The sequence below is a fragment of the Sciurus vulgaris genome, assembly GCF_902686455.1.
Source record: "Sciurus vulgaris genome assembly, chromosome: 17".
Taxonomy (NCBI): domain Eukaryota; kingdom Metazoa; phylum Chordata; class Mammalia; order Rodentia; family Sciuridae; genus Sciurus; species Sciurus vulgaris.
In genome coordinates, this window is record NC_136478.1 from 31647790 (window position 1) to 31674483 (window position 26694).

Consider the following 26694-nt stretch of genomic DNA (forward strand, 5'->3'; position numbering starts at 1 on the left):
AACAACACAGCTTGTGATTCATCAGCATTTCTGCAAGATCATCCTCAGTGGTTTGGAAAAGTTTATTTTATACATGAAACTTCTACTACATCAGTCTGAAATGAACTTGGTCTAGTAGTTCTTAAAGATTAGTGGTGTGTAGAGTTCCTGAGAAGCTTAGTTTAGAAATGTAGATATTAGGGTCCCACTGCCTTGAGATTCTGATACAATAAATTTGGGGTGGGGCTCAGGTAATTTGCATTTTTTATTTGCATCTGGTTGTTCTGTCCTCCCTGGCACACAGGTAAAGAAACAGTGATTTAGACCATTTTAATATGAAAATACCAAATTTAGTGTTTGAACCCTCACTCCCTTTAACATTAGACAATTGGCGTTTTGCCTCCAGACCAGAGTCTGGTGTTGTTCATTGCGATTTGTATTTAAGCACCCAAATCACCCATCACAAACAGCCTACCCCTAACCTTAAATTATCAAAAGGTTAGTGCCAAAAAAAAGTGCATTTTCTTTACTTTTAATATGTTTTTATTTGTATTTGATGCATAGTAATCGTATGTATTTATGGAGTACATTGACACATTTCAATACATGTATATACTATGGGATGATCAGATCAGGGTAATTGGCATATCTATGACTTCTTTGTGTCAGGAACATTCAAAATGCTCTCTACTAGCTATTTTTGAGATAAAATCAATTGTTGTTCACCATCGATATCCTACTGTGCTACGCAGAACATTAGGCATTATTTGCCGATCCATCTGCAAAGTGCATTTTGCTAGAATAAAACATTTTTCTAACTAGAAACCTCTGAAGTTTGAAATATTTCTTGTCTTCCTATTGCCAGTTTTTTGCCCATACACATGCCTTGGGGGGCAACAGTGGTGGCGGCTACTGGGCTTCTTGCTATCACTTGAATTACAAGAGCGTCCGCTGTGCCCTGATGGATTCAGAAAGCAGTTCTGAGCACATCACACCCCAGAATTCTCTTGTTCATCCATTCAGTAGAGATTTTCCCCCCAATACTCTTCCTGGCACTGGGGCATTCATGTAAACAGTAGACAGAACCTTCTCCTTATTGAATTTATTTTCTAGTGGGGGCAGGGGAGAAAGACTATATTATGTGATGTTGAAAGTGTGAAAGGGTCAAGTAGAGTCAGGTGACAAGGACAGTGTGCTGGGGGTGGAACACAGAAATTTGATCCTGTAGCCAGCAAGCCAAAGGAGAAAGGGGTGAGCAAGGCTTGGGGACATTTGAGGGAGGATGGATTCAGGCAGAAGGAACCTCTGGTGCAAAGGTGTTAAGGTGGGCCTGTACCTGGGGCGTTGAAAGGATCGCAAGGACACCGGCAGGGAGAGTACCATGAGCAGGGCAGGAGGAGCAAGGGTCAGAGAAGAAAGAGGCCAAAGAATAGGATTCAAGAATGCCTTGACCCCAGCCACTGAAACATTCCAGGGAGATGGGGAAGACCATGGCGGGGCAGGCTTGGCGGAGAGGATGAGGGGTTCTCTTTTGAACCCCTCATATGTTTAAGATGCCTGTTGATGTCCAAGTGGACGTGCTGTAGGCAGACGGGTGTGAGAATCCTATGCTCAGAAGAGAGTCATCCAGGAGATTTTAGCATGTGGAATGGCACGTATGGATGTGTGTACAATTATGCATGAGTGTCATTCTCTGCATGTATAGATACGGATATAATTGCATATACATAATTATCAGCAATGTGTGTAAATTACAGATGTTCCTTGGTTTATGATGGATGGGGTCATGAACCCATCCTAAATCGAAAATATCACAATTCATAATTCTGCAAGTTGAGAACATCCTAAGTTGAAAACACATTCACTACACCTAACCTACCAAACGTGACCGCTGATCCTTGCCTACCTTAAAGTGTCCGGAACACATGCATAACCTATAGTTAGGCAAAAATGTCTAATACAAAGCCTGTTTTCTAATCAAATGTTGGATGTGTTGTGTACACACACAGATGGGCATTTGGTAGGCATGATGAGGTGAAAAAATAGAAAACAATAACCAAAAATGTGCACTGTCGAGCATCGTATGTTCTCCCTCTCGATCACAGGGCTGACGGGGAGCTGTGGTGAGAAGCCATCGCCCAGCGTCACAGGAAGTGTCCCACTGTGTATCACTAGCTGGGGAGAGCTCAATAGTCAAAAAAGAGTGGTTTCTAAGGAATGCATATCATTTTCTCAACATGCTAAAGTCAGGTCGTCTTAAGTTGGGAACTTCGCGTGTCTGTGTACAGATACTGCCCTGTGGTTATACCTGACGGTCCATCATCTGCAGGCTATTGTTGGACACCTAACCTTTGGTGTAGAGGGTCTTCATTATTGGGTCCTTCTCTGTTCCTAATATGGTGCTTGAGATCCGCCCGTGATTATCTTCCGTGTTGTTATCTGTTGGCTTGTTTTTGCTCCTTTGGGCTTTGTATCTTGAACGGGATTACCACCGCTGAAACTGGTTAAAACTTGATTATCCCGGGTCAGTTCTTTGCCAGGGGGCAGTTAGCAGAGCCTCTGGGAATGGGTGGACCTCGGGGTGCCTCCTTCCCATCATGTGACAGTGCCTGGCACACTTGATCCGTAATGGCACAGTTCATTTGTGTAAGCAACTTGACAGATGTCCGTAGTGAGGCATCAAATTGGATGGTGTCTGCTAACAAATCTAATGGGAAAACAGAAAAGAGAATTCAAAGGATTTTTTTTTTTTTTTTTAGGATTAAATTTGCCATTGAGCTGTTTGAGGCCCTGGCGTTAATGCTGCTTTATTAGAAGTCTACACAATTCTTCACATGGGTGTCAAAATAATTTCAGTGAAAATGAGGTTGGGTGGACTCATCAAGCTGAAGTATTCGTCTTGTGATTACAGATGGGTTTTTGTTTCTGCTCTCCTACTTTCTTCCAAGCCTTTTGCTGGATGAGCTGGACTTAACAATCTGCATTAATTTACTTTGGCACTTCACACGGTCAGACAGGGCACGAACACGATGGTCTCTAATACATTTCTAAAAAATCCTGCAATGCTCCTTTTTAATTGATGTCCTTCATAAATTGTATTTGCTGAAGCTGTAATTACTCGTCAAGCAGCAAAAGCAAATCTACCTCCAAGTACAATGAAGATGTTCTTTTGTAAGATTATTAAGATACAGAAGTTTGGCATGCAGAGTAATTTAGTTCTGCTTTATAATGATATCTTCAGGGACTGTATCTTTGGGGATCACATCCATTAGAGCCTAGCAAAGTGGAAAAGGACCTATCACCACCGTGCTCCTCATAAATGTCAAATGTCCCTGCCTTGCAGTGACCATGGTCCCCTATATATACTTGTTATAAAACACTTGGAAGGGGCTGATTTTTTTGATAATCTTTTTGTATGCCCTTCAGAGTAATTAACTGCTTCACTGGACGTTCATTTAGCTTATTTGGAGTATTTTAATCAGACTCTTGGAATTGCATAGAAGACCCCTACATGATTGAAACAGGGGATCTTTGAAGGAACATCAGCGGAAGGTTATCATCTCAAAAATTTGGAAATAGCCCAAATTAAGCAGATACAGGATGGATAACTTAGAAATTCTTATTTAATTGATTTTTTAAATGCTTAAGTTTTGCCATGGTATTAAAGTAGAACATTAGATTTTTTTTTTAGAGGGATCTAGGGAAAATGAAAGAAGTAGCAGAGGGTGAGGGCATTTGTGGGAGAAACAGAAGGAAGTGACCCACAGCTTTTTTTGGACTCCCACTTTAAAATGTCAGCTCTATACAAACTTGAACCCTGTCCTCTCTTTCAGTACTCTGTCTCCAGTGCCTAGCACAGTGTCTTAGACACAGCTGTCATGTAAATAGGGGACTTCTCAGCTCCTCAAGCCTCATCGGGGCCTTGTGACACATCAAGGATCCTTTCCCAAACTTGCTGGACTGTGGAACCCCTTTCTCGAGGAACATTAGACTGGCATCTCTTAAAATACCTTCTGGGATATTCTAGCTTTGAGTAAAATAATAGTAATAAAATTTAAAAATTGAATTGATCACAGAGTGAAATGTTCAAGTTTTTGTGGATACAGGAATACGAGATAGGAGGGAGGTCAGACTTCCATGTTTGGATCCATCATCTCGGGTGAGTTACTTGACCCCGGTCAGCCTCTGTCTATTGATCTTTAAAGTAGGGCTCATAATTATATTTATCTTGCTGGTTGTTAGGAAAATAGATTACGTTTAGTCCCACTTTGGAAAATTAAATGAAATAATGTATGTAGAGGGCTTCCCTGGGCTAACCATTTATTATTATTTTCATTATTATTGTTGTTATTATTAAAAAGTAAGTGATAAATGACCCCAGTTAGAAGGGGTGATTATGAGGGACTCGAGATTAAGTGGGATCAGCATTCCTCTCTCTTTTCAACAAATATTGGAGTGCTTCTAATATGCCTGTCATTGTTTGTTCTGGGGTGACAGTGGCGAACCCAGTTAAGGATCCCCTCCTGGGGACCTAGAGAGGTTTTGTAGTATAATGTGTTTATGGAGGTCACTGTCCCCTAGAATATAAAGTAAATTTAATTGTACACAATTCACTTAAAGCTAATTGTTCTCGGGTCATTATACTAGTGATCTGCCCCGAAGCAGTACTTTGCCTCTCAGAATCCGATCTGTTCTTAACACCGAACAAATATATCAGCATTCAGAGGTCATGTTTTTACATAAAATAAATAAAATGAAGCTAGCATTAAGAAATAAGTTCATCAATTGGAACATGCCCTTTCATTCTGATTAGTTTATCCACTATAGTCAGTGGTTAGAAAATCAAAATATGCAACACCCAGTTAAATTTGGATCTCAGATGAAGAATACCTTTTTTTAAAGTATAAGTCTATCCCAAGTAGTATATGGGATAGACTTATCCTTGAAAAAAAAAAAAAAACTATATATTTGAAAGTTCAGTTTAACTGGCTGCCTTGTGTTTTATCTGACTCTCCTACACACTCCGAACCAGGGTTCCAGCCACCTGTGCAGGGGAAAGACCATAGTGAGCCATGAATGTTTATATAGGAGGTATTTCACCCCAAACAGAATAGAAGCCTTTACATCTATTTGAAATGATTTATAACTGTTCCCGCCTGATCACCGAGTGTTTCCAAATTAAAAGCCATTAATTAAGGCCTTATGCAGATACAAGAGATAGGCAAGGAGTGCTTTATAATGCCAGCTCAGTACTTCAGGTGAGAGCTTTTCAAATTACGTGGACCACTGGAGCCACCTGCTTGACTAAACGCCGAGGCCTGCGCAGCTCGTGAGCTCACTGAGGTGCCAGCGTCGTTACTGATTTTTCTCATTTCTCCAGGGCAAATACTAATTAATGGATACAATTCACAGCTGATTAGCTGTAGTTTCTTCAGTAATTACATTCGCATACTAACTGTTCAGAAGAGGATTTCTAACCCAGTTCTTATTTCATTCTAAGCTTAATTTGTTTTTTGAATTGTTTAGGCCCTTAGTTTAATAGCCATTTTATTTTTCTTTGTTGTTTTAGGTGCTATTAGATAATAAGTGAGTTTAATCTTAAAAAAATACTCTCTGATAATGAGCTGTTTGCCTTAAATGGATTTCTAATTCCCCAACAAAACCTACATTTAAATAACGTTAAAGTTGTGATACGGGCTGTCGGGTGGTTTGGGGGGGCCAGGATTGGAACATGGACTATATGCCAGATTATCTTCTATATCCCCCCAAAACTTGATTACAGGCCTGAGCTTTTAATTGTAGCATCATTCATTCATCAAAAGCTTCCTGACATAAATCTCTACTTTCTTTTCTTGGGTGGATTTGGCAGAGTGGAATAATGAGGAAAATTGTGTGTGTGTGTGTGTGTGTGCGTGCGTGCACACTCCTGTGCACTGGCACACGTTTTTGATTCAGAGAAGCCAGAGAAAGGTCCTTCTTAAGGGCTAACAAATACATCTTTCAGGAATCCTTCTAAAGACGTTTACCCAAATGAATCCGAGTGCTGAAGGAGAACCTTCCGGATGCTTGCTTGTGTGTGTGTTCAGGAGTTGTTCTGCAGGGGGAGAATTTGCTGCTGTGGACTGTAACAGCACTTTGGAACCAGTAGAGTCTTTCATATAAATCCTGCTTCGTTCTTGGATCCCTGACATGATAAAGTGTACCATGTCAATTCCCTAACTGCAAGGTTCAGAGTCGGCCTGAGAGCCCCCTGAAATAAGTGTTTATCAGTTTATGGAGAGGAGGATTATGTGGGTCTTCCATATCTGTGTATCCACATCTGTGTTCTGTTTATTCTGTTTATAGATATATCTGTGTATCTGTATATCTGTCAGTGCCCCTACCTATTTCTCTATCCATCTCTCCATTCGTCCATCCTTCTATCTCTTGGGGAAATTGCCCTTTTCACTTTAAATTATTAACTTTATTTAAATGAAAGAATAGCTATATACATTTCACCCTTTTCTCATTTCTCCTGTGCTTTATTTGATGCATTAAAGGAAGGAAATAATATACTTTAAAAATAGGACATTCTTTTACCATTTAAAAATCATGAAAATAGCACAGCTCTAGATAATTATGCCCACAGAACCTTTCCATATTGCCAGACTGATAACAGAATGTTTACAGCAACAAAATGTGCCGATTTATACCATTTGAACCCCCAAATACATTTCTGCCCAAAATCCAAGTTTTACATTTTGATAACAGGTCCCTAGAAGTAAAGAGCTTAAGTCTGAAATGCTGATACAGTCTTATTTGTGATGATATGAATGGGCTATTGTGTTAGAGAATGAAATAAAAATTGCTGTGTTCATAGGATCCCGCTTATTTTTTAAACCTCTTTGCATTTAATGTTAACATTGAGAGATTAAATATCACTGTTTTCAGCAGCTCTGATGGATAAAGATATGGCTTCTTTAAATTCTGGAGATTTAAAACATTTTCTTTAGTCTTATTTATTTTTATTCATGCCACACCTCATTCACTAGAAAATAGAATTTGAGTCCTGGGAATTGAATTTTATTCTCTTTAATTCACATTTTAACCTACCCACACTTGTGACATCTGTTCTTGAAAAGTAAGCTCTAAAATCCCAACATGCTTTAAAATGTGTCAAGGTGATTTTCTTGGAAACTCTTCTTCTAACCTCTGACAAGTGCCAGTTTGATAAACAACACGGTAGTGACAGGTGGGCCCAGTGTTTGTAATTGTCTCCCTTCACTATTAGTCTTGATGAGAAACAAAACTATTTCCTAGAATTATTGAGTTAGCTTAACTCCACGCTTTATTTTCCGAGGGAACTAGCTGTCAGCGGTGCTGTGCTTGGAAATCTTTGCTATTCTGAATTTGATCTCAGTAAGATCCCCCCACCCATTCTCCTAACACCCACATTCTTTCCAAATTGCATCTAAGCTTTCGTAACCAAGATTCTTATTGAACCCCATGTTAACATAAAACAATCTCTTTTCTTTCAGTTTGGAAATAATAATAACTACATGAACATGGCAGAAGCCGACAACACATTCTTTGCTGCCAGTGAGGTAGGTGTCCGTCATAATGGTGTCCCTTTGTGCTGTGTGTGTTTATTTAGCTAATTTAATAGGCTCAAAAGGAAAAGCAAACCAACAAATTTATCTCACTCTCTTTGTGACTCAAGGTAGTGACTTTGAAGGAAAAATGAGGAAAATCCTACTGGAAAAGAAAATAACTTGAGAAGACTTTAGTGCTGTCCATAGGCTATTGCTAATGTGCCTAATTTTGTGCAAAAAAAAAAAAAAGGTTGAAAAAATATATATGCAAACAAAAATAAATTATGCTATAACACACACACACACACACAGACTATATTGGTATCTAAGCAGATAAGTGACTGTTTTGGAAAGCAGCATGGATGTGACTTGTAATAGTAGATATTTGAACTCCGCATTTCTCTAGGGTTAATTTCATTAAGTTGCCATGATATGGGAAACTGGCAGAACAGTATTATAGTTTCTTTTTTGGGGGGGAGTTGAATGTGAAATGAGGGTTTCAGTTCAGGTTAGGGCCACTCGGTTTAGCACCGTCCTTGGCTGTTAGTAGGTGCTCAATAAAAATTTATCAACTAAATACTTGGGTGTATTCCAAGACCTGGTTGTAGCTGGAAAAACTGGGTGGTGAAATCTGAATGTAGCACCACCTGGGCTCTGGGTTCAGCGTCCTGTGCATGTGGAACAAACATGGTGTTCTTGCTTTTTTTTTTTTTTTAACCACATTCCTATTATTGACTTAGAACTGCTATCCGGTCTCACTGGCCTGCTCTCTACATAAACCTCGATCTTGATTACACCAAGGAGAGGGTTTCCTAAAAGTGGTAGCCTGTGTGAGATTTAAGATTTTCAAACAAGAACAAACAGAAGTGTGAAATTGGTCCAAATGGAACATTTCCTCTAGTGGCTCATGTAATAAAAAGTCTTCATTTTCCAAATACATTCAAATATAAGAAACTGAACTAGCTTGACCCCAGAGGATGAAAATAATAATGGCTTTGTAAATGATCTTGGTACAGGGAAGCCAAGTGATATGAAAGAAATTAACACTGAGAAATTATTAGAATAAATGGGGAATCAAGAATTAAGGGTCTTTGTAAATTAATCATTTTTACAGTGACCGTCATCTCTAACCAGGAAGACAGCTTAGGTAGGGAATATTGTTTGGCGCTGGCTGCTGTGTTGTTTGTGATAATGAACACAAACCCCATCTGTAAGGACAACATGATGTTTCATTCTGTAGGATTTTTTTCCCTACATTTGAATCAAACATTGATGAAAAGTCTACTGCCAGCAGCTGTTCAGAGACAATTTAATTCCAGCTGTGATAATTCACCGTGTCAGACATTGGCTGTTATATGTTGATACAACAGTTCTCCAGATTTGCATTTTTATCAAAAGGAACAAATGTTTTGAACATTTCAGTACAGATGGTATTTAACCATGTACATTCTACTTTAACATGTTCGAGGTAAACACTGAGAAAGTCAATATCTGCAAAAATAATCACATAAACTCCAAATGATTAGTCTGATATTGGTCATCTGGCACAGTTACAGGAGTCAATGTCTTTTATTGTTGATGCCACACACGGTTCTTTTTATCATCTCAGCCAGTATTTTGGAAATTGAATGCTTAACTTTAATATTTTGCCTCTCTTTTTCCTTTTCCCTGCAGAATACTTCACTTTATATTTAATATTTTACCTCTACTTAAAGGTGCTTTAAGATTTTAGCATTTCCTTGGTTATATGTTACAGTGTTATTTTATCGTTTCATTAGGTTACCATTTAGTAATACACCAAGTTCTAACTTAAAATTAATTTGTCTTTTGAAAAAATTATACCATAGGGGCATATTATGTATAAGACATCTCGCTCTCTATTCCTGAACAAAAATAAAAATGAAAACCTCTTTAATTTTGACTGCCTGGCATGAGACATGCTTTATGATAGTGTTTAAAAGGTAATCTTATGTAATGATTTCACTGTATATCTCTCAATCAAACAATAAGGGCCAAGTAAATGTTAATGCACTGCATTATAGCCTGTGCCTAATTTCCCAATCACTGCATTAAAAGTAAATTTATTTGGTATTTTAACATTTTAATGAGTGCAAACTAATTCAGGAGGACTTTAGGTTTGCATGCTGTAAAGTCTAAATTGTGCCTGACATCAGTTCCCTTCACATCAATATTGTCCCGTAGATAACACTACAGGGACTCGGATCCTCGAAGTTTGAAATTCACACATTAGCTTTATGTTTTCTATCTGTGTCATGATTACCCTGACCATTTTTAAAGTACTTTAAATATTTATTGAAATAATATTTCAAGTGTTAATTACAGTGGTAATGAAAACAGCCAAATGCCACATATCAAGAATGAGTGTTTATCCGTATTGTTAATGTGATATGTTAGATTTCATTAAGCAGTAATGGGGTAGCAAATGAGTCACAAATTACAGTTGCATCTGTTACTAGACCACATTAGTGCCAAAATAACAGCAAATGCAGCCATAGGGTTACGTTCATTAGCCAACCACGTTTGTGGCCAATTCATCCCTTTGTTGCTGAGAACTCGGGGTAACGCAGGAAGAAATTGACATTTTTGGGGGTCATTGTAAGAATGCATATGTCAGAAAAATCTAATATTTCATCCTAGCTTTCAGATGTGTTCTTATGAGGCGATGGTTTGCATTTATTGACTGTGCTAAGAACCTCAAGGTGATTAGTTGTCCCACCACAGATTCCCACAGCTGTGATCTCTTTATTTCTGGTGAGATGGAAATAGTATCTGACAGGTTCTATGTGTAAGAAATGTTTTTTGTTGCTTTTTCCCCCCCTTGAGTTTGTTTCTCTTTTTTTCCCAATGGTTATTATATGATATCATCCTTGATAGTTTGAAGGATGATGCTTTTTAGCTCTTAATTAGTTCTCATGGCCTATAATAGCAGACTCCAATTAACTTGCACCAGTTCATGCTTTCAAATATTATTAATAATAAATGAACTATAACTTTGACCCTCTGAGCTAGGAATAAAAAATATGTGGGTGGCTCACCCACCAAAATATATATGTATATATGTATTTTTTTTTTTTTTTTCAAAATTCTGGACCTTGACATCCCTTCTCCCCCAGACATCCAATTTTTCTAAGAAAGATGGTTCATATGGTTGAGTGAGGCAGCCCTGATTTACATTAAAGACCCTACTTTAAAACACAGCCTTTAAGAATCTCCGTAGCAGTGAAGAAAAACAATGCATGAAGATTTATGTAGGTTTTCAGATGTAACACTTGTCTAAGCAAGTGAGCAACATCGATGTCATTAGTATGTCTACATCAATATAGCTCTGTGCTCTCTAGGTAGTCTTTAAAAGTTGAAGACTGTTGGAAAATGTTCCGATAAATACATATTAAAATGTTCACATAAAAGAAAATAAACCTCCTAGTTTAAATAAAAGCATGGCACCTTTTAATATGAGCTCTGATAATCCTTACATAAAGTGTTGTATGACACACAGTTAAAATTTCCATGGAAGCATTCATTGCACTTGGGAACATACCAATAAGGAAATTAAGAAAACCAAACCACAAATTTAATATTACTTGTTTTATAGATTGTGGCAGAAAGTAAATATATGTAATGTTACTTCTGGATTAATGCTGTGTTTGTGTGCACCACAAAATCGTCAGCATTTTATGAAGCATGTGGATCGCGTAAGCGGTTTGAGCTGTTTCACTAACATATCAATAAAGTGGCAATTTGTTATATAGCCAAATCTAATGTCGCTGATGCTCCAACTAACAACAAAGACAGATGTTGCTAATTAAGTACGCATTAAAAAACTGTTAATACTGATACTCCATTAAAACCATATGATAATGAGACTTAAATCTTTAATCAGAATGATCAGCAAAACTTTATATATGGAAATCTGTGTTTAAGATGTTTTCATTTGAGAAATAAATATTTGGCCTACATATGTAGTGTTTTCTTCTTCCCTCCAAGGAGGAATAAAATATAAGGAACAGAATGTGAGGATATCTCTATTTTGTTTCTCTTTAGCAGACGTTCCATACGCCAAGCCTGGGGGACGAGGAGTTTGAAATCCCACCCATCACGCCTCCCCCAGAGTCGGACCCCGCCCTGGGCATGCCTGATGTACTGCTACCCTTCCAAGCTCTCAGTGATCCATTGCCTTCCCAGGGAAGCGAATTCACACCCCAGTTTCCTCCTCAAAGCCTGGATCTTCCTTCCATTACCATCTCAAGAAATCTTGTGGAACAAGATGGTGTGCTTCATAGCAGTGGGTTGCATATGGTAGGCACCACACTTATTGCTTGAAAGTATTTTTATCATTTACACTATCATGATAAAGATCTGAGTGTTCATATTCTGGAGTATGCTCCTGCTGGTCTGCTTATGGACGTGTAGATTGTTATCCCTGCTACCATTCAAACATGGATCAGTACCTGGTATTGGTTGATTGACAGCTGTCTAAAAGAGGATGACCAAGGAGATCTGCTAATATGAAACAATTTTTAGAAAGCCTGATTCATGCGTTTGGAAGTGGCTAGTCTTCCCTTGCCTCTGGTTGAATACAGAGATGTGCTTAAGTTGACCCTGTGAGATTTTAGAAATGGAAGCCTTTATCAGGTGCCTGGGTCTTTTGAACTTGTTGGATTAGAAGGTAAAGTTTATGATACTTGATTTGCTTCTGCCTCAATGAAATATCAAACTGTGATCCAGAGAAAAGAAAAAACAATAATTGCTTATAACCAGCAGAGGAAAATATAGAATGGGTTATTATGTGAAATGCACCTAATGATGTTATTTATTGTCATAAACATAGAGTAAGGCACTCCAGAGAGCTAAGATTACTAATGCAATAATTTTGGTTCTATTTTTCTTAGTGTGCAATTATAGTCAGCAATCACCAGAGTAAATCTGCTTAAGTATTTTAAACTCTTCTGCTGGGATTGTTAGTTTTTTTTTTTTTTTTTTTTTTTTCCCCACCTAGTATGTAATGCATTTGTGTCTGACTAGGTGAGGTACTAAGCAGACATTTTAAAACAAGATTAATAGTTTATTGGGCTTTTTTTTTTTAACCTGATAAAATGAAACAGATGTGTTGGTATAACAAAAACAAATCCTATTGCTTGTTTACATATTTCTCTGCACATTAGGACCCTGCCAGTGATGTTTATTGGTTTCATTGTTAATTCCCCAGATAACAGCATATGATTGCAAAATATGTAGTGGATTAGCCGTGCAAAGATTCAGTGTGCTCTCTGAAATATAAGATTACTTTCCCAAATAGGATTGCTGCAACATAATTTTCTTTGCTTGTGATCTTTTGTGTTGGAGCTGAACATCAGGGTTTTTATTTTTGCTTTTTTTTTTTTAAGTCAGAAAAGAATGCAGTGAACAGTCAGGAAATGGTCATTAAGTATTCATAAACGTTACTCGACATCACAAATAATTGTTTCCTGTGGACTTTCCTACATTCTTGTCCCTTTGACACTAGAATGGAGGGTTCTGTCCCCTTCCTCTATAGTCAGGCTTGTAACATTGTGCCTGGAAAATAATAAAAATATAAAAAGGGTGTTCCATCGCCAACCAGGTTTGCCAGGGCTCACCATTTATTCGTAGATGCTCAGCCAGGCTCATTTAAGTCTCAGAAACAGTTAAGAGACCATATAATGTATGCTAAAATGTGTACTTTATTAAATTGGTAAATATTTATTAATAATATAAGAATCTGCCTTTAAATTAAACATCTGATGAATTACCTTGCCTTAAAGCTATAAAACTGTTATTGCTGCTATAAAAAAGTGTAAAGGAGGCATTTTGACTATGAAATTTCATTTCATGGTCAATTGAATTTACTATATTGGAAAGAACTAAAGATGGAATCATAAAATAATTATGATATTCACATACACTTAAAGAACAATGCTTTCAGGGACTGGCATTGGGAGAGAGAACTCAATTTTTAATGCTTCTTTTGTAATGTATGGCTAATCACTAAAGCAGTTGAATTATTTCATTGATTTTTAAAAGTATAGGTACTTTAGCTAAGTGCAGGCTGTTGTCATGGTATTTACACGGACCTCATCACATTTATTGGTGCCTTTCTGAAGTTTTGCTGAACCCGAATGCCATTTATTTTGGCTTGAAACAAACTAATCTTGTTGAAAATTCTAGTAGAATTTCACCTTGAAGAAATGTCATGGGATTTTAAATCACAAATGTTGGAAAAAATAAAATGTACTGGGACAGAATTATGATGAATACAATGTGTCGTTGGCTTTGTTCTATGGACTACCTGACATGTTCACCTATAAACTTGAATTCAGAATCGCCAGAGGCATGGTTAAAAATAGGTTATGTCAAGGTTCTTCTATATCTCCCTCCGGGTACCGAGTTGGCTGGCTACATCATAATACTCCACAGAAGCCTCCTCGGAGATTTCCCTTAGGAAGGTCACTGGAAAAAATAATAAATAATACTTTATACCTCATGCATTCAGCTTCCCAGCGCATGTTGGATATTTCCTACCTTAAGCAAGGAAGAAGTTTTATTATCCAAACGAATATGGCTGTCTGTTAAGGATTACTAGGGTGCATTAAGACTATCATATAAGAAGAAAAGCCAGCTTGTTTATGTGTTGCATTGAACCAGCTTTTCTTTAGAGCCTTTAGAATGAGTGACAGTTTGTCACATTACTGATTAGCTGCATTATTGTTGACAACAAGCACAACACGTTTATCTTCCTTAAATTTCTGCCATTATATTTAAAAACAGAAAGCAGGAACATAAAAAGGGGGATTAAAAAGAGTCCAATGATTAGCATTCACATTTCAAAATATGCAAATAATGCCCTGGTATTCAAAAGTGAATTGCTGAAAAATTGAATGTTGAAGCATTTGTGGCTTCAAAGAACAACCTTGATTTGCTTGTCGTGGATACGTATGTTTTGAAACAGGATGTGGTTGGCAAGTCAAAATCAACTGTAGATTTTGCTTAAAAATTCGTTACCCTTAAGCATTATTGTCAGTTCAGATGATCATCTGGAAATTATTTTAATCTACAAAAGATCTCAATTCTAAAAATCTACAATGTGCGCTCCAGAGGGTTTTTTTTTCTTTTAACACCTCTCTATAATCTGCCCAGCCCGCTGAGTAGCATTGACATCAGTAGTACATCAATTTCAGAAAGTGGATTATTTTTACTAGACAGCTATTGTGACATATTGGGTCAGTCATAAATGAAAGATATTCATGCAAGCATGCAATACTTGTAATGAAGTCTCACTCTGACCTTCTGTATGATTGATTCTGTAATTTAGTTTTCTCAGGCAGTGCCTGAAATGAAATGAAATCATGTTGAACAAGTTTTGAATACCCACAGTGCACCAGGAGAAGAAAAATCTGCAGCCCCAGAGGCTTGAGAGAGAGCAGATGAACGATTTATCTCTATGCTATTATAGCCTTTGCCAGCATTCAACATTTCTTCTTCTTCTCCTTTTTTTTTTTTTTTTTTTTTTTTCTTATTTGGCTTAAGTACTTAATTCTGCAGGTAGCTGTAAATGGGAAAATAAAATGCTGTTCAGATTTAAAATGACAGGACAGGAGTATGTGCAAGGGACTGATAAAATATCTTGAATAGAACTGACCTTTCATGTAGCTGAAAGTTACTGGGGGATTCATCCTCATAATTACCATATAGATTATTTTTATTTCTTTCCTGCAATGAAACATTTCAGAGAGCAGTAGTGCTGATTGAATGAAAATTGAACTTGTTAACATTCTTTTCAGCTTAGCCTGTTGTACATAACAGAAGGTTAGCTTTGATGAATTTCAAAATTCTCTTTGATATCTAAGAAACAGACAGTAAAATAATTGTCTCTAGTCTGATATTTTGTATTGCCCCCCAAAAGAGAATTTATAAAACACACTGATAATTCACACACTTTTTTTTCATGCATTATATTTCATGTGTAGAGGACCGACGTTTTCTGTTTGATATTACTTTGGGTTTAATTGTGATAGCACATGTTTATAGAAAATGCTCTACTGCCCTAATAATATCCAATGTAGTATTAGAAAATTGAAAAAGATGGAAGTAAAGGAAGTCTGTTTGAGTCTGGAAGTATCTGTACCTGTTAAGGCAAGAGGAGAAAAAGTCCTACAGAAGATCCTCATGCAGAGAAGAAAATTATAAGCTCTTAAAATATTCATAAGACTCTAAAATCATAAATCACCAGACTGATTTTACAAGTTTTTATTTTTCATGAAACTGTTGGCATGGCTCTAATTTTGAAGTCGAATTATTTTCATCTTTACAAAATGGCTTTCATGCCATTTCATACTTTTGAAAAACTCTTACATTAAGAGACGTAGCAGACTTTCAATTAATACATTGTTTTTAGCAATGTTGCTTAATGTGTTACAGATAAAACAGTTATTTCATGGGTCATTAATGTGTTTAATGCGTGGAACGTTCTATTAAAACAAGCCCTTATTATTATTATGAACATGTTCATTGCCATTGTCAATAGAGGCTGCACAGCTACATTCCACAGGATGATTACCATTTAGCCATTGGGGGGGCGGTGACAATTTCTCAAATCAATTGAACAGTTACTTCAGTTGTGTTTATCTGGGGTGATGTTATTGTCAAAATGTATTTTTATTCTAAGTTAACACTAGAAGAGGCACAACTTACATAAGCAAATGATTCCTTTCAAGTGGAAAAGGACCCAATTATACAAAGCCTAAGTAATAAAAAGGAAACCATGTTGACCTACAGCAAATATTTATTGAACACCTACTAAGTGCTACATATTGGGGGTTTTTGTTGTTGTTATATTGGTGCTGGGGATTGAAGCCAGGAACACTTAACAGAACAACATCCCCACTGTTTTTATTTTTTATTTTGAGACAGGGTCTTGCTAAGTTGCTTAGGGTCTTGCTAAGTTGCTGAGGCCTTGAACTTGAGATCCTCCTGCCTGCCTTAGTCTCCCCAATTGTTGGGATTATAGGTGTGTGCATACCAGCTTATGTATTGTTCTTAATCATTATAGGCTGATTATACTATGTATGAAATTGTTTTCTTGATTACCAGTGTAATACAAAAACTGAATATAGAAAGAATCTGAATATAGAAAGGTGCTCATCATCAAAAGACTTTAATTTGGCTGTTACTATACCTTGATGATTTTCTGCCCCAAATGCCCAAGCTGTAGGCACTTTTACTGCTGTTTTTCTTGGGAGAGTAAATAGCCTTGTACCATTCAGAGCTTAAAATAAGTATTCTTTATTCTCACTGACCCTGATCATCCAAGTGCTGTCCTTAAGGTTAAATTCAGGGTTATCTATTTATTAAAGTGGGGGTCTGTTCCAGACTGCTGCTAACCCCAGTTAGCTCTCATGCAGTGTGATACGTGACTGCTTGCTTGATTCATAACATTTAAGGGGAAGCGTTGTTGGATAGTTATGCTGTGGTTTATGTCTCTGTATTTTCTTTGTAGCATGTACCTTTATAGTTGAGTGTTATGGGAACCAAGTAATTATCTTGGACCCGTCAAAACACTGTCGACATTATTCAGATTGCCCAACAAAACTGACACAGTGGCTCAGAAGTTTTTAGTGGGATAAAGGTGACTCTATATCATTACCCCAGTTTCTTTTATCTGCGGCCCTGACTGTACTTTGAAATGGTTTCCTTTGCTTGTTCACCCCCTGCCCACTCTCCACCACAGTATGAGTTCCAGGAGGGCAGAAGCCTGGCCTCTCTTGCCTACAATAGCCACTAGGCTGGCCGACACCTGGCCCTGAAGCTGTACTTGACTGGTTCAACCCACGAACGAATGAAAGAATGTGCCTTGATTGCTACAGTAACTGGAGGGAAGGGGACATCCAGTATCCACAGCTGTGGAGGTAGAATTCTCTTTATAATTTTCAGTAAGGACTGAAAAAAAAAAAAATAAATCCATAGAGTGGATTCCTTGGGAAAACAAAGGAGTTACGAATACGTGTGAGTGAAATACCATGAAGTGTTGATAATAAACTCGTGAAAATTTTGTTTTGTTAAGAAACTATTAATTAACTCTTGGAAAACTGTTTTCCATGAAACTTTCTTCTGGAGGTACGTTTGATTATAACCCTGAGAGTACTTATTCAGGAGAAATCATCTACTGTGGCGCAGATATTTTGATGAATATCGAGTTGGTGGTATGTGGTCTCTAATTACCATTAGTATGCATTAGGCTTAGCTGTGTTTGTCCTAGGGTCTTCTGGGGTTAGAAATATACTAACTACTTAAATATACATATATAGTTAATTTGGAAATAAAATTTTAGCACTGCTATAGGACATAACTAAATAATTGGGCATACAATTACTGGCATGAATTTCATATTTGTAGTGATTCTGATATTTATTAATACAAGTAATTTTTATTACAGATAATTGTTTAATTGCTCCATTTCTCAAGAAATATTGATTAAAAAACCGGCACAGTGAAAAATATATTTAGTCACACTCTCATACATATTTGGGTTATTTGTTTCTTAATTGGATGTTATCCTCTATGATGAAAACCTGATATTGGATTGTGACAGAGAATATTTATCTGTAAGTGTAGATAAAAGGTACATTAAGTGCATTTGCATATTAGATTCTTAAAATCTTTTATGTTGAAATCAATCCAGATGGAAGGAGGCACCATTGTAGTGACCAAGAATGGTTAAAATTTGAATGGGAATATGTAATAGTTAAAATAATAAAGTCAAAAATGTCAATTTGAAAGCAAATATCTTATCTTTTCAAAAAAAAAAAAGGAAGAAAGAAAGGAAGAAAGAAAGAAAACCCATAATACCCAGAAAACAATATTAGAGAGGTGTAATTATGTAGTTCTCAGTGTGAACACAGGTGAATACTGCCCTGCGCCAGGCCAGAAGAAACCAGGGAAGATGATTTAAATAGGTAGAGGAAGTAGTTTTCTTGACTCAGGAAATAGAAGCAAACTGTACCCATTCCTTTTCCCCTGTCCTTCCCAAAGACATATCTTTGTTTGTATGACATACAGACCGGCTAATACAGCATGGTGATTTATACAGTCAGCACATCCTTCACCTTCCGGTTCTCTTTCAGTCTTGATTAAGTCAAGGAGAAAGACTCAGTGGGGGCAAATTCTGTCTCACACATCTTTCTTGTTTTGTTTTGTTTTGTTGTTGATGTTGGTTTTGTGCTGGGGATTGAACCCAGGGGCACTTAACCACTGAGCTGCATCCTGGGTACCTTTTTATTTTTTTATTTTTGAAACAGGGTCTCACTAAGTTGTTGAGGCTGACTTTGAACTTGCAATCCTCCTCCTGCCTCAGCCTCCCTTGTTTCTGGGATAATAAGGATGTACCACCAAGCCCAGCCGCACCTGTCTTTTGTCTTCTTGAATAAGAGAAACCAGAAGTTAGGCCCAGAGCCTTAGACAGGTCCCATAGGTACGCTCACTCTTAACCGTATTCCTTTCTTCTCTTGGTATTTATTTGGCATTTCATTTGCCATGAGTGAATCTAGTTTTTCATTTATGTTAGTAATCTAAGGTTTCCTTTTTGATATTAAAAAATATCCAAATTTGAACAGTTCACTCAAATGATTAATGTTCAATAATTGACTACGTTTCAGGCAATTTAAGAAAATCTACCAGAAATATCCTCTCTGGCTTCCCGTTGGGCAGACGGAGAGGCCCTTCATCAGGCAGAGGGAGACGAGGGCCTGGGCCGAGCCCCCCACGTGCCCCAGCAGCACACGCAGGGACAGAAGGTCTTGTTGGGCACTGCATGCATGAAGTGTGCCTTCAGGCCAGCAGATCGAAGGCAGTGTCGTCCTATCAATGAGAGTAGCCCGCGAGGACCACGCCTGCCCACCCCACACGCCCTGTGATGGCAAAAATTAAGACTTCGTTTGCCTTCAAAACACAGATTGAGGGGTCAGGCTGCACATTTCTATTTGAACTAATTCAAAATGCCCACAGTTGATTTAAATGGGTCACCCGTGAGGAGCGGTCAGTTAGGTAGCATTTACTGGAAGGGACAAACCCACTAGCTGGAGAGGCGCCATCCTGTCAGTGTTCTGTGGCTTCCTTCTACACTGGGAATACATTCCAGACTTCCTAAAATGGACCATAAAGCCTGTCACTTTATGGCCATTGCCCTTCCAGCCTTGTGGCGGGCCTTGCTTGTCCTGGCCCTGGGACGCTGGCCTCCACTTCTTTGCCTGTGCCATGCCTGCTCATGCCCAGGGCCTTGGCCCATCTTCCTCTCTGCTTGGGATGCTCTGCCCTCTTCTCTGGCTAGTTAGCTTCCGCCTCCCTTCGTGCCCTATCTCTGCTGGCCCCCTTCTTCAGGACACATCCTGTCCCTCCCCACCGTGCATCCTCTGGCCCCTTCCGACTCTCCAGTCCTGCTGCATTTCCTCTCCACCTTGCCCAGCCTGCTTCCGGCTCTGCTGGTCTTTTCCGCCTCTCGAGTGGGCCAGGCTGGCTTCCCACTCACTTTGCACGTGCTGTTCCCTCTGCCTGGAACACGCTTCCCACCCACCTTGGGTGGGGCTGGCTCTTCTTGCCCTTCTGTGTCTGTGCCTGTATTGCCCTTTTTAAGGACTTCCTTGCTGGCCTGACAAACGCAACCATGCTCCCTAGTACCTTTTTTTAAATTTTTCCTAGCTTATTTATTTTTCTTCATGTCACAAGCTGAATCTTGTTTGTGCTCATGCTTTCCATTTTTAGGGATAAATCACAGGCTTTGGATACAAACTCCCTTCTACCCTGAGTAGATGACCTCCATGATGTTTGTCCAATAGAGTTATTCTTGACAAGGGAGATTTTTGACATTTACCAATGTCTTGAGAGAGCATGGTTGTCAAAGCCTGATAGGAAAGGGGCTGCTGGCATCTAGAGGGTAGAACCAGAGATGATGCCAAACATTCTACGATGCAGAGGAACCCCCTCCCCCAACAGAACTTTCCAGACCAAAATGTCAGTACTGAAATCGAGAACTCTTTGTCTAACATCAACAAATAGAGGACAAAGTTTTTCCAAATACTGGACAATTTAGGAAAGGATACAAACAAATACTACATATAAAATAAAATTGCAGGGCTGGGGATATAGTTTGGTGACAGAGCGCCTGCCTAGCATGCTGGAGGCCCTGGGTTTGATCCCCAATAATGTAAAAAATAACAGAGTTAGAAAGCTCTCAGCATTCAGATCTTATTTCTGGTTGTGATAGTAACAACCTCTTGGAATGCACTGGTTGTCTTGCTTTTAAGTAACCATTGGTAAATCTTCTAAGACCTAATTTTAGCAAGTGCAAGGTAATCATTTATAAAAACACATCAAATTTATTTAAGCTATATTCATGGTTATATAGTTCCTGACTACTACATTACTACTGAGAAAAATCCTGAGCTGTCTTGGAGCCTATATAAATTACTTTGGCCTATATTTTGTTATACTGAATCTGGTGGTCCATTCCAAGTTTTGTTCCGGATCATATTTAAAAGACATGATAATTTTCTTGTTTTCAAAGATAACAAGCATTGATATGTTGGCTTCGCCTGCCTGGCATATAGTAGGTGCTCAGGAAATACTTTTGAACTGAGCTGACAGCTTCCTCTTTTTAAGTTGGAATCCTAAGATCAAAGGAAATGTCTTCTAAAGGTTACATTTTTTGTGTGTGGAAAATGATTGGTGCCTTTGGGGAATCAAGTTCCCCTAAGCAGTTGTTAATAATTGGTGACCCTAAAGGAGCTTGAATTTCTAAAGAGACACTTTGACCATTAATCTTCTTATACTATAATCCTCAAGCATGGGAGGTTATTACCAGATAACTGTGAGCTGTGGTAAATGCTAGCACATTTGGATGCGTTGATGATGTGAGGCAGAGGTTACTTGAAAATATTCCGGAGATAAAGATGGGGCCGGCATCTTTTTGGATCTGAAGACGACATGACTCTTGAGTTCTAGCCCTACTTCCAGTATTCACAGAAGAACCCTATCTTTCTGTAGTGAAATGTAGTGAAGAATCTCAGTGGAACAGAAATAGGAATGGGGCCGATTTTGTGAAAGGGGTGTGATGGTGGTGGAGACCCCCAGGGTCATCCGTTCTCTTCTCCACAGGTTCCTTCCACTTTTGACGCATCTCAACTCCCCTGGAGCATAGTTTTTCCAAGAAGCAAGAGTCACTGCTAACTTGGTGACCTAGGGAATCACTCTGATGGAAGAATTGATATTGTAATAGTATCCAAGTCAGAAGACTTTTTAGAGGATTAGATTAGAAAGTACACAGCATGTTTAGCAGAAGCTTCGGTACAAACACCTAGTAAGTGTCCCTTATGAGTACATTGAGCACAGCTCCCCATCAGCAGGAGCTCTCCAGCAGTCTGCTCATATACAGGTGTAAATGGCAGGTAGAATTCAGGAAGAGCTGGCAGGCCGGAAGACCTGTTTTTGGTCTTCTGTTCCATTATGAGATCTGTCTAAAATGCTGCGGTAGTGGTAAGTCCATCAAGCATCTCTGTGTTGATTTTCACATTCATTGGAGCGAAGAGGGCAAAGTAACTCCTCTGTTAATGAAAAAGCTGTATAAATCCAATTAGCATAGTTCATAGTCATGCTAGTTAAGTAATTTATTATTATACAGTCAGAATTAAAACAATTTCAGTGTACTCTGGACAGTGCTTGTTGATACTTGAAAACAACTAGATCTCAGGAAGTCTGAAAAGACTTTGAAAGCATCCTATAGGAAGGAGTTTGTGGGAGTAAATTTAGGGATAAGCTAGGTAACTTAATGGCCTGTCATTGAGGGGTGGAAGTGACATAGTTGAATCATGATGGAACCTCAAAAGAACAGCGAAGAGTGGACAGACAGCTCAACACTGAGGAGACATGGATACATTTTTTGGTTAGAATGCTAATCAAAAAGAAAAAAAATAGAACCAAGGGTTTATATCAGATTCACTTTTGGGACACAAGCCTGCAGAATGTCACCTACCAAAAAAATGTCATATTTTAGGAACAATGGAAGAGAATGTTGCCAATGAAAGAGGAAAGAGTGGGATTGTTTGGATATGTGTGACATTTTTCTTCAGGATTCCAGACTAACTTAATAATTCAGAAATTATGAGGAGATGGAAAATTTATTCCTTTAATATTAGATTCTAGCAGTTTGCTAGACCATTTTAACCACTTGGGTTATCTTCTGTTTAGTTTTTCCTGACTCAAATGTTTTATTTATTTATTTGTTTGTTTGTTTTGTACTTTGGTGACGGCTTGTCAAAAATAGTGTAGATGGAAAAAGTCCAGTCTCTTTTTCTTCATTCCCCCAGTACTGTCCCTTATAATGTGACCTAATATAACCATCTTTATATTGTCCTCTTTCTTCTTTGTTCGTTTGTTTGTTTTGGGGGTACCAGGTATTAAACCCCAGCCCTTTTTTTAAAAAACTTTATTTATTTATTTTTATTTCGAGACAGTGCCTCACTAAGTTATTTAGGGCTTCACTTAGTTGCAGAGGCTGGCTTTACGCTTGGGATCCTCCTACCTCAGCCTCCCAAGCTGCTGGGATTACAGGCGTGAACTACCATGTCTGGCCTTTGTTGTTGTTTAACAACAGAAAAGGACTGTGTTCTACAATTATTTTTCAACTTGTCCTTTTACTTGGATATCTTGTGTGTCACTCTAGGTCCGTGGTGTGTTCACTGGGAATGATTTTCACCTCCCAGAAGGCAATGTCTAGAGACTTTTATTATCGTACCTGTATGGGTAGGAAGGTTTCTCTAAGCATCTAGAAGGTAGAGGCTGAGGGTACTGCTGAAGCATCTTCCATACACAGCACAGGCCCCACAACAAAAATTAAAATTATCTGATCCAAAATGTCAGTGGAGCTGAGACTGAGAAACTCTGCCCTAGGTCAATATGCATAAATCTAATTCATTATTTTTAAAAGCTTCAGAGCACTTTGTAGTACTGTAGACCATAATTCAACTAGTTTCCTTTGATATCACCTCTTACTTAGTAGCATTTGTATATTTAACATTAAGAAATTTAGTTTTTTACAATTTATTATGCTTCTTTAAAGAACAAAAATAAGCCTTCTCAGAAGGACTCAAAAGAGGGACTGTTAAGAATTCATAGGCTTGTGTATAAAATTAGATTCTGGGTCACTGAGAGTCAAGAAAATTTGGTTTCAGTAAAATCACAGACTCACTCTAAATGACAAGTCTTGAAGTCATTCGAAAAGCATGTCTTCATTTTTTGATTCTTTGGAATTAAAAAAGACAAGAATAAAAAAGAAGTAGCAATAACTATAAAACCTTTTGTACAACTCCCAGAACAGAGAAGGCTACTTTTGAAGTCACCGAAACCACTTTCAGAGAAAACTAATTCTGATGATCTCCACCTTCTCTTTCCACATTAAAAAAGAAAGAATGAACGAAAGAAAGAAAGAAAAAAGAAAATCCATTAATACATTAAATCATGGTGCATCGAACAAAAGAAAACAAAGTGGGTTTAAATGAAAAAGCTGGTATCCAATCGGAAAGACACGGAATGACTTCCAGATGCCGTTGAACATGTATCCGGCATCGGAAGGCCCCTCTGGTTAACCGTGGGGGTCGCACAGATAGGATGCCCTGCAGCAGGCACGTGTTCTGTGAAAGCAAAGCTCTGTGTTTCCCGAGCCTGTCCTCCCTGTGTGTCACTGTGTCCCTGGAAGGATAAAGTGAAGGACTGACTCCTCTTGACTCAGAGCTGGGTGGAGGGAAAAGGAACCGTGCTGTGGGTGAGAAGACCAGTTGGTGAGCCAGAAAGGCTGGGTCCCTGCTTCTACCTTTCCTTGGTGATTGTTTCCGCCTTGAGCAGCAAGAGTTTTATCGTTCCTTTAGCTAATAGCCTTAAAAAATAAATAATAAATAAATAAATAAAATCATCCAAAGACAGTTCTACAGTGAAACAGCCTGGGCTGGGTATTTGGGTTTTATGCTTCTGCTCTTATGATGACGTGGCATGGGTCTTGATATTGAATTAATTCATGCAGAATATCATCCTGCCATCGTCCAACCTGTCAAAATTGCAACAGGTCAGATCTAAGGAGCTGCTAACCTTGTCTGTTCATGGGTATCTGGGAAAACTAAGTCTCTCCCGCCCTTGCCGTTGCCTCTGCAGGATCAGACCCACACACAAGTGTCTCAGTACCGCCAGGATCCCTCCTTGATCATGAGGTCCATCGTGCACATGAGCGATGCGGCTCGATCTGGGATCATGCCTCCTGCCCAGCTCACCACCATCAACCAGTCCCAGCTCAGTGCCCAGCTGGGCTTGAATCTGGGAGGTGCCAGCATGCCCCACACGTCTCCTTCACCTCCAGCCAGCAAATCGGCCACTCCCTCTCCTTCCAGCTCTATCAACGAGGAGGATGCCGAAGAAGCCAACAGAGTAAGTTTGAGCTGCCTTAGTGTGTCACGCCCCAGAGAACGGGGCTCGTCCCCTGCCTGTGAATTTCATTCTTGGTCTCACCCTTGTTTCCTCATGGATTTGTAGTCACATTTAAGTTTATGCTGGTTAAATATTTTTCTTCACTCATATTTATTTTCACTAGAAAGGGTATAGACTAGAAATTGGGAGATCTGCTTTCTCTTAGTAAATTTTGATCATTCACATCTTTGTTTTTATCATGGGAATCATATTTTTTTTAACTCTATAGATTGCATTTATGACTTTTTTGAATGCCTGGATGAATATCTTTTTTTTTTTTTTTTTTTTTTTGGTACTGGGGATTGATCCTAGAGGAACTTTACCACTGAGCTACGACCCCAGTCCTTTTTATTTTTTATTTCGAGACAGGGTCTCATTAATTTACTGAGGGTCTTGGTAAGTTGCTGAGGCTGGCCTCTAACATGTGATCCTCCTGCCTCAGCCTCCTGAGTCACTGGAATTACAGGCATGTGCCTCACCCCACCTAGCTAGAACAAATAACTTCAATGAAAAGAATACTGTAATAATTCACAACTACTCTTTACTTTTTTATGAATTCTGGGTTGTACACCTACTCTGTACTTTGACATTTTACTTGGTTCTGGTGATAAAAAGATTTATAAGAGAATTACTGCCCAAGGGATTCCCCATTGGGCAGGAATAGCAGTGTTAAAAAGTAACTCCAGATGCGATTAAGGGTATAATTGATGTATCTGGTGTGCTGGGATTATAATCGATTCTGCTTGGGAGAGTGATTTGAGGAAGACTTGATTGAGGAGGTTGTATTTGAATGAGGTCTAAGAGGATGCATAAAAGTTTGTGAGGCAGAAGAGAGAGGCCAGCATCCCAGTAGCGAAGAACACTGAGAAGTAATGGCAAGTATGTGTCAATTTATGAGTATCATGACCTTTGATATGGGGGAGGGGAGAAATAGAAGAAAGAATGACGTAAACATGGTGACCTTTCTTCTGTTGGTAGTTGAGAGCTGATTAATTATTTGCGCAGAGGAACAGCCTAAGCAAACTGATGCTTTGGGAAGGCAACTGGGGCTGTATTTAGAATGCATTACAAAGGGAGGAACCAGAGAAAAGGAAATCAATTAGAAGATTTTTGTTTGTTTGTTTTCTTTCATCAAAGGGCGGATTGGGCAGGAGGTACCCGATTAATGAGATATTTAGCACAGAGACTCATTAAGATACAGTGATCCATTGGTATTTGAAGAAGAGATCAATTTAGTTTTAGTCTGAAGATAACGTGAATACCTGTCAGTGATAGGATGCACCTAGAAAGAGAGAGAAGTGTCCCCACCCCAGACCCACCCCCAGGGGGAGGATGAGTTTGGCATGCAATGGGTGAAGTTAGGTGCTTAGATTTGAGTCTAGAGCTTACTTCATTGGAGCTGGAACTATAGACTGGGGAACCACCATCCATAGATGAAGACATGGAAATAATCAGGATTTCTTAGAGAGGGTAAGGAGCAAGTCAAGGCCAGAACTTTCAGAGCATCATTTATTTTTAGTCAATGGAAGTAAAGGAACTAGAGAAGATTGAGACTGATGGAGAGGTCTGGAGAGGTGGCTCAGTGGTACAGTGCTTGCCTGGCACATGG

The 26694-nt window shown here is 38.7% G+C and overlaps 1 protein-coding gene across 4 annotated transcripts in view; it reads left to right on the forward strand.

The window, feature by feature from the left end:
- The window catches only part of TOX3 (TOX high mobility group box family member 3), a 103282-nt gene that overhangs the window by 65398 nt on the left and 11190 nt on the right, over window positions 1–26694 (forward strand). For 2 of the 4 annotated variants that reach the window (XM_079118533.1, XM_079118531.1), the window contains exons 2-4: window positions 7497–7562; window positions 11616–11867; window positions 24777–25046. In XM_079118533.1, coding sequence (XP_078974659.1) covers window positions 7518–7562; window positions 11616–11867; window positions 24777–25046 — 567 coding nt within the window. In that variant the 5' untranslated portion in view covers window positions 7497–7517. Of the gene's footprint in view, window positions 1–7496; window positions 7563–11612; window positions 11868–24776; window positions 25047–26694 lie in introns of all 4 variants that reach the window. The other 2 variants (XM_079118532.1, XM_079118530.1) reach the window with 1 other exon arrangement.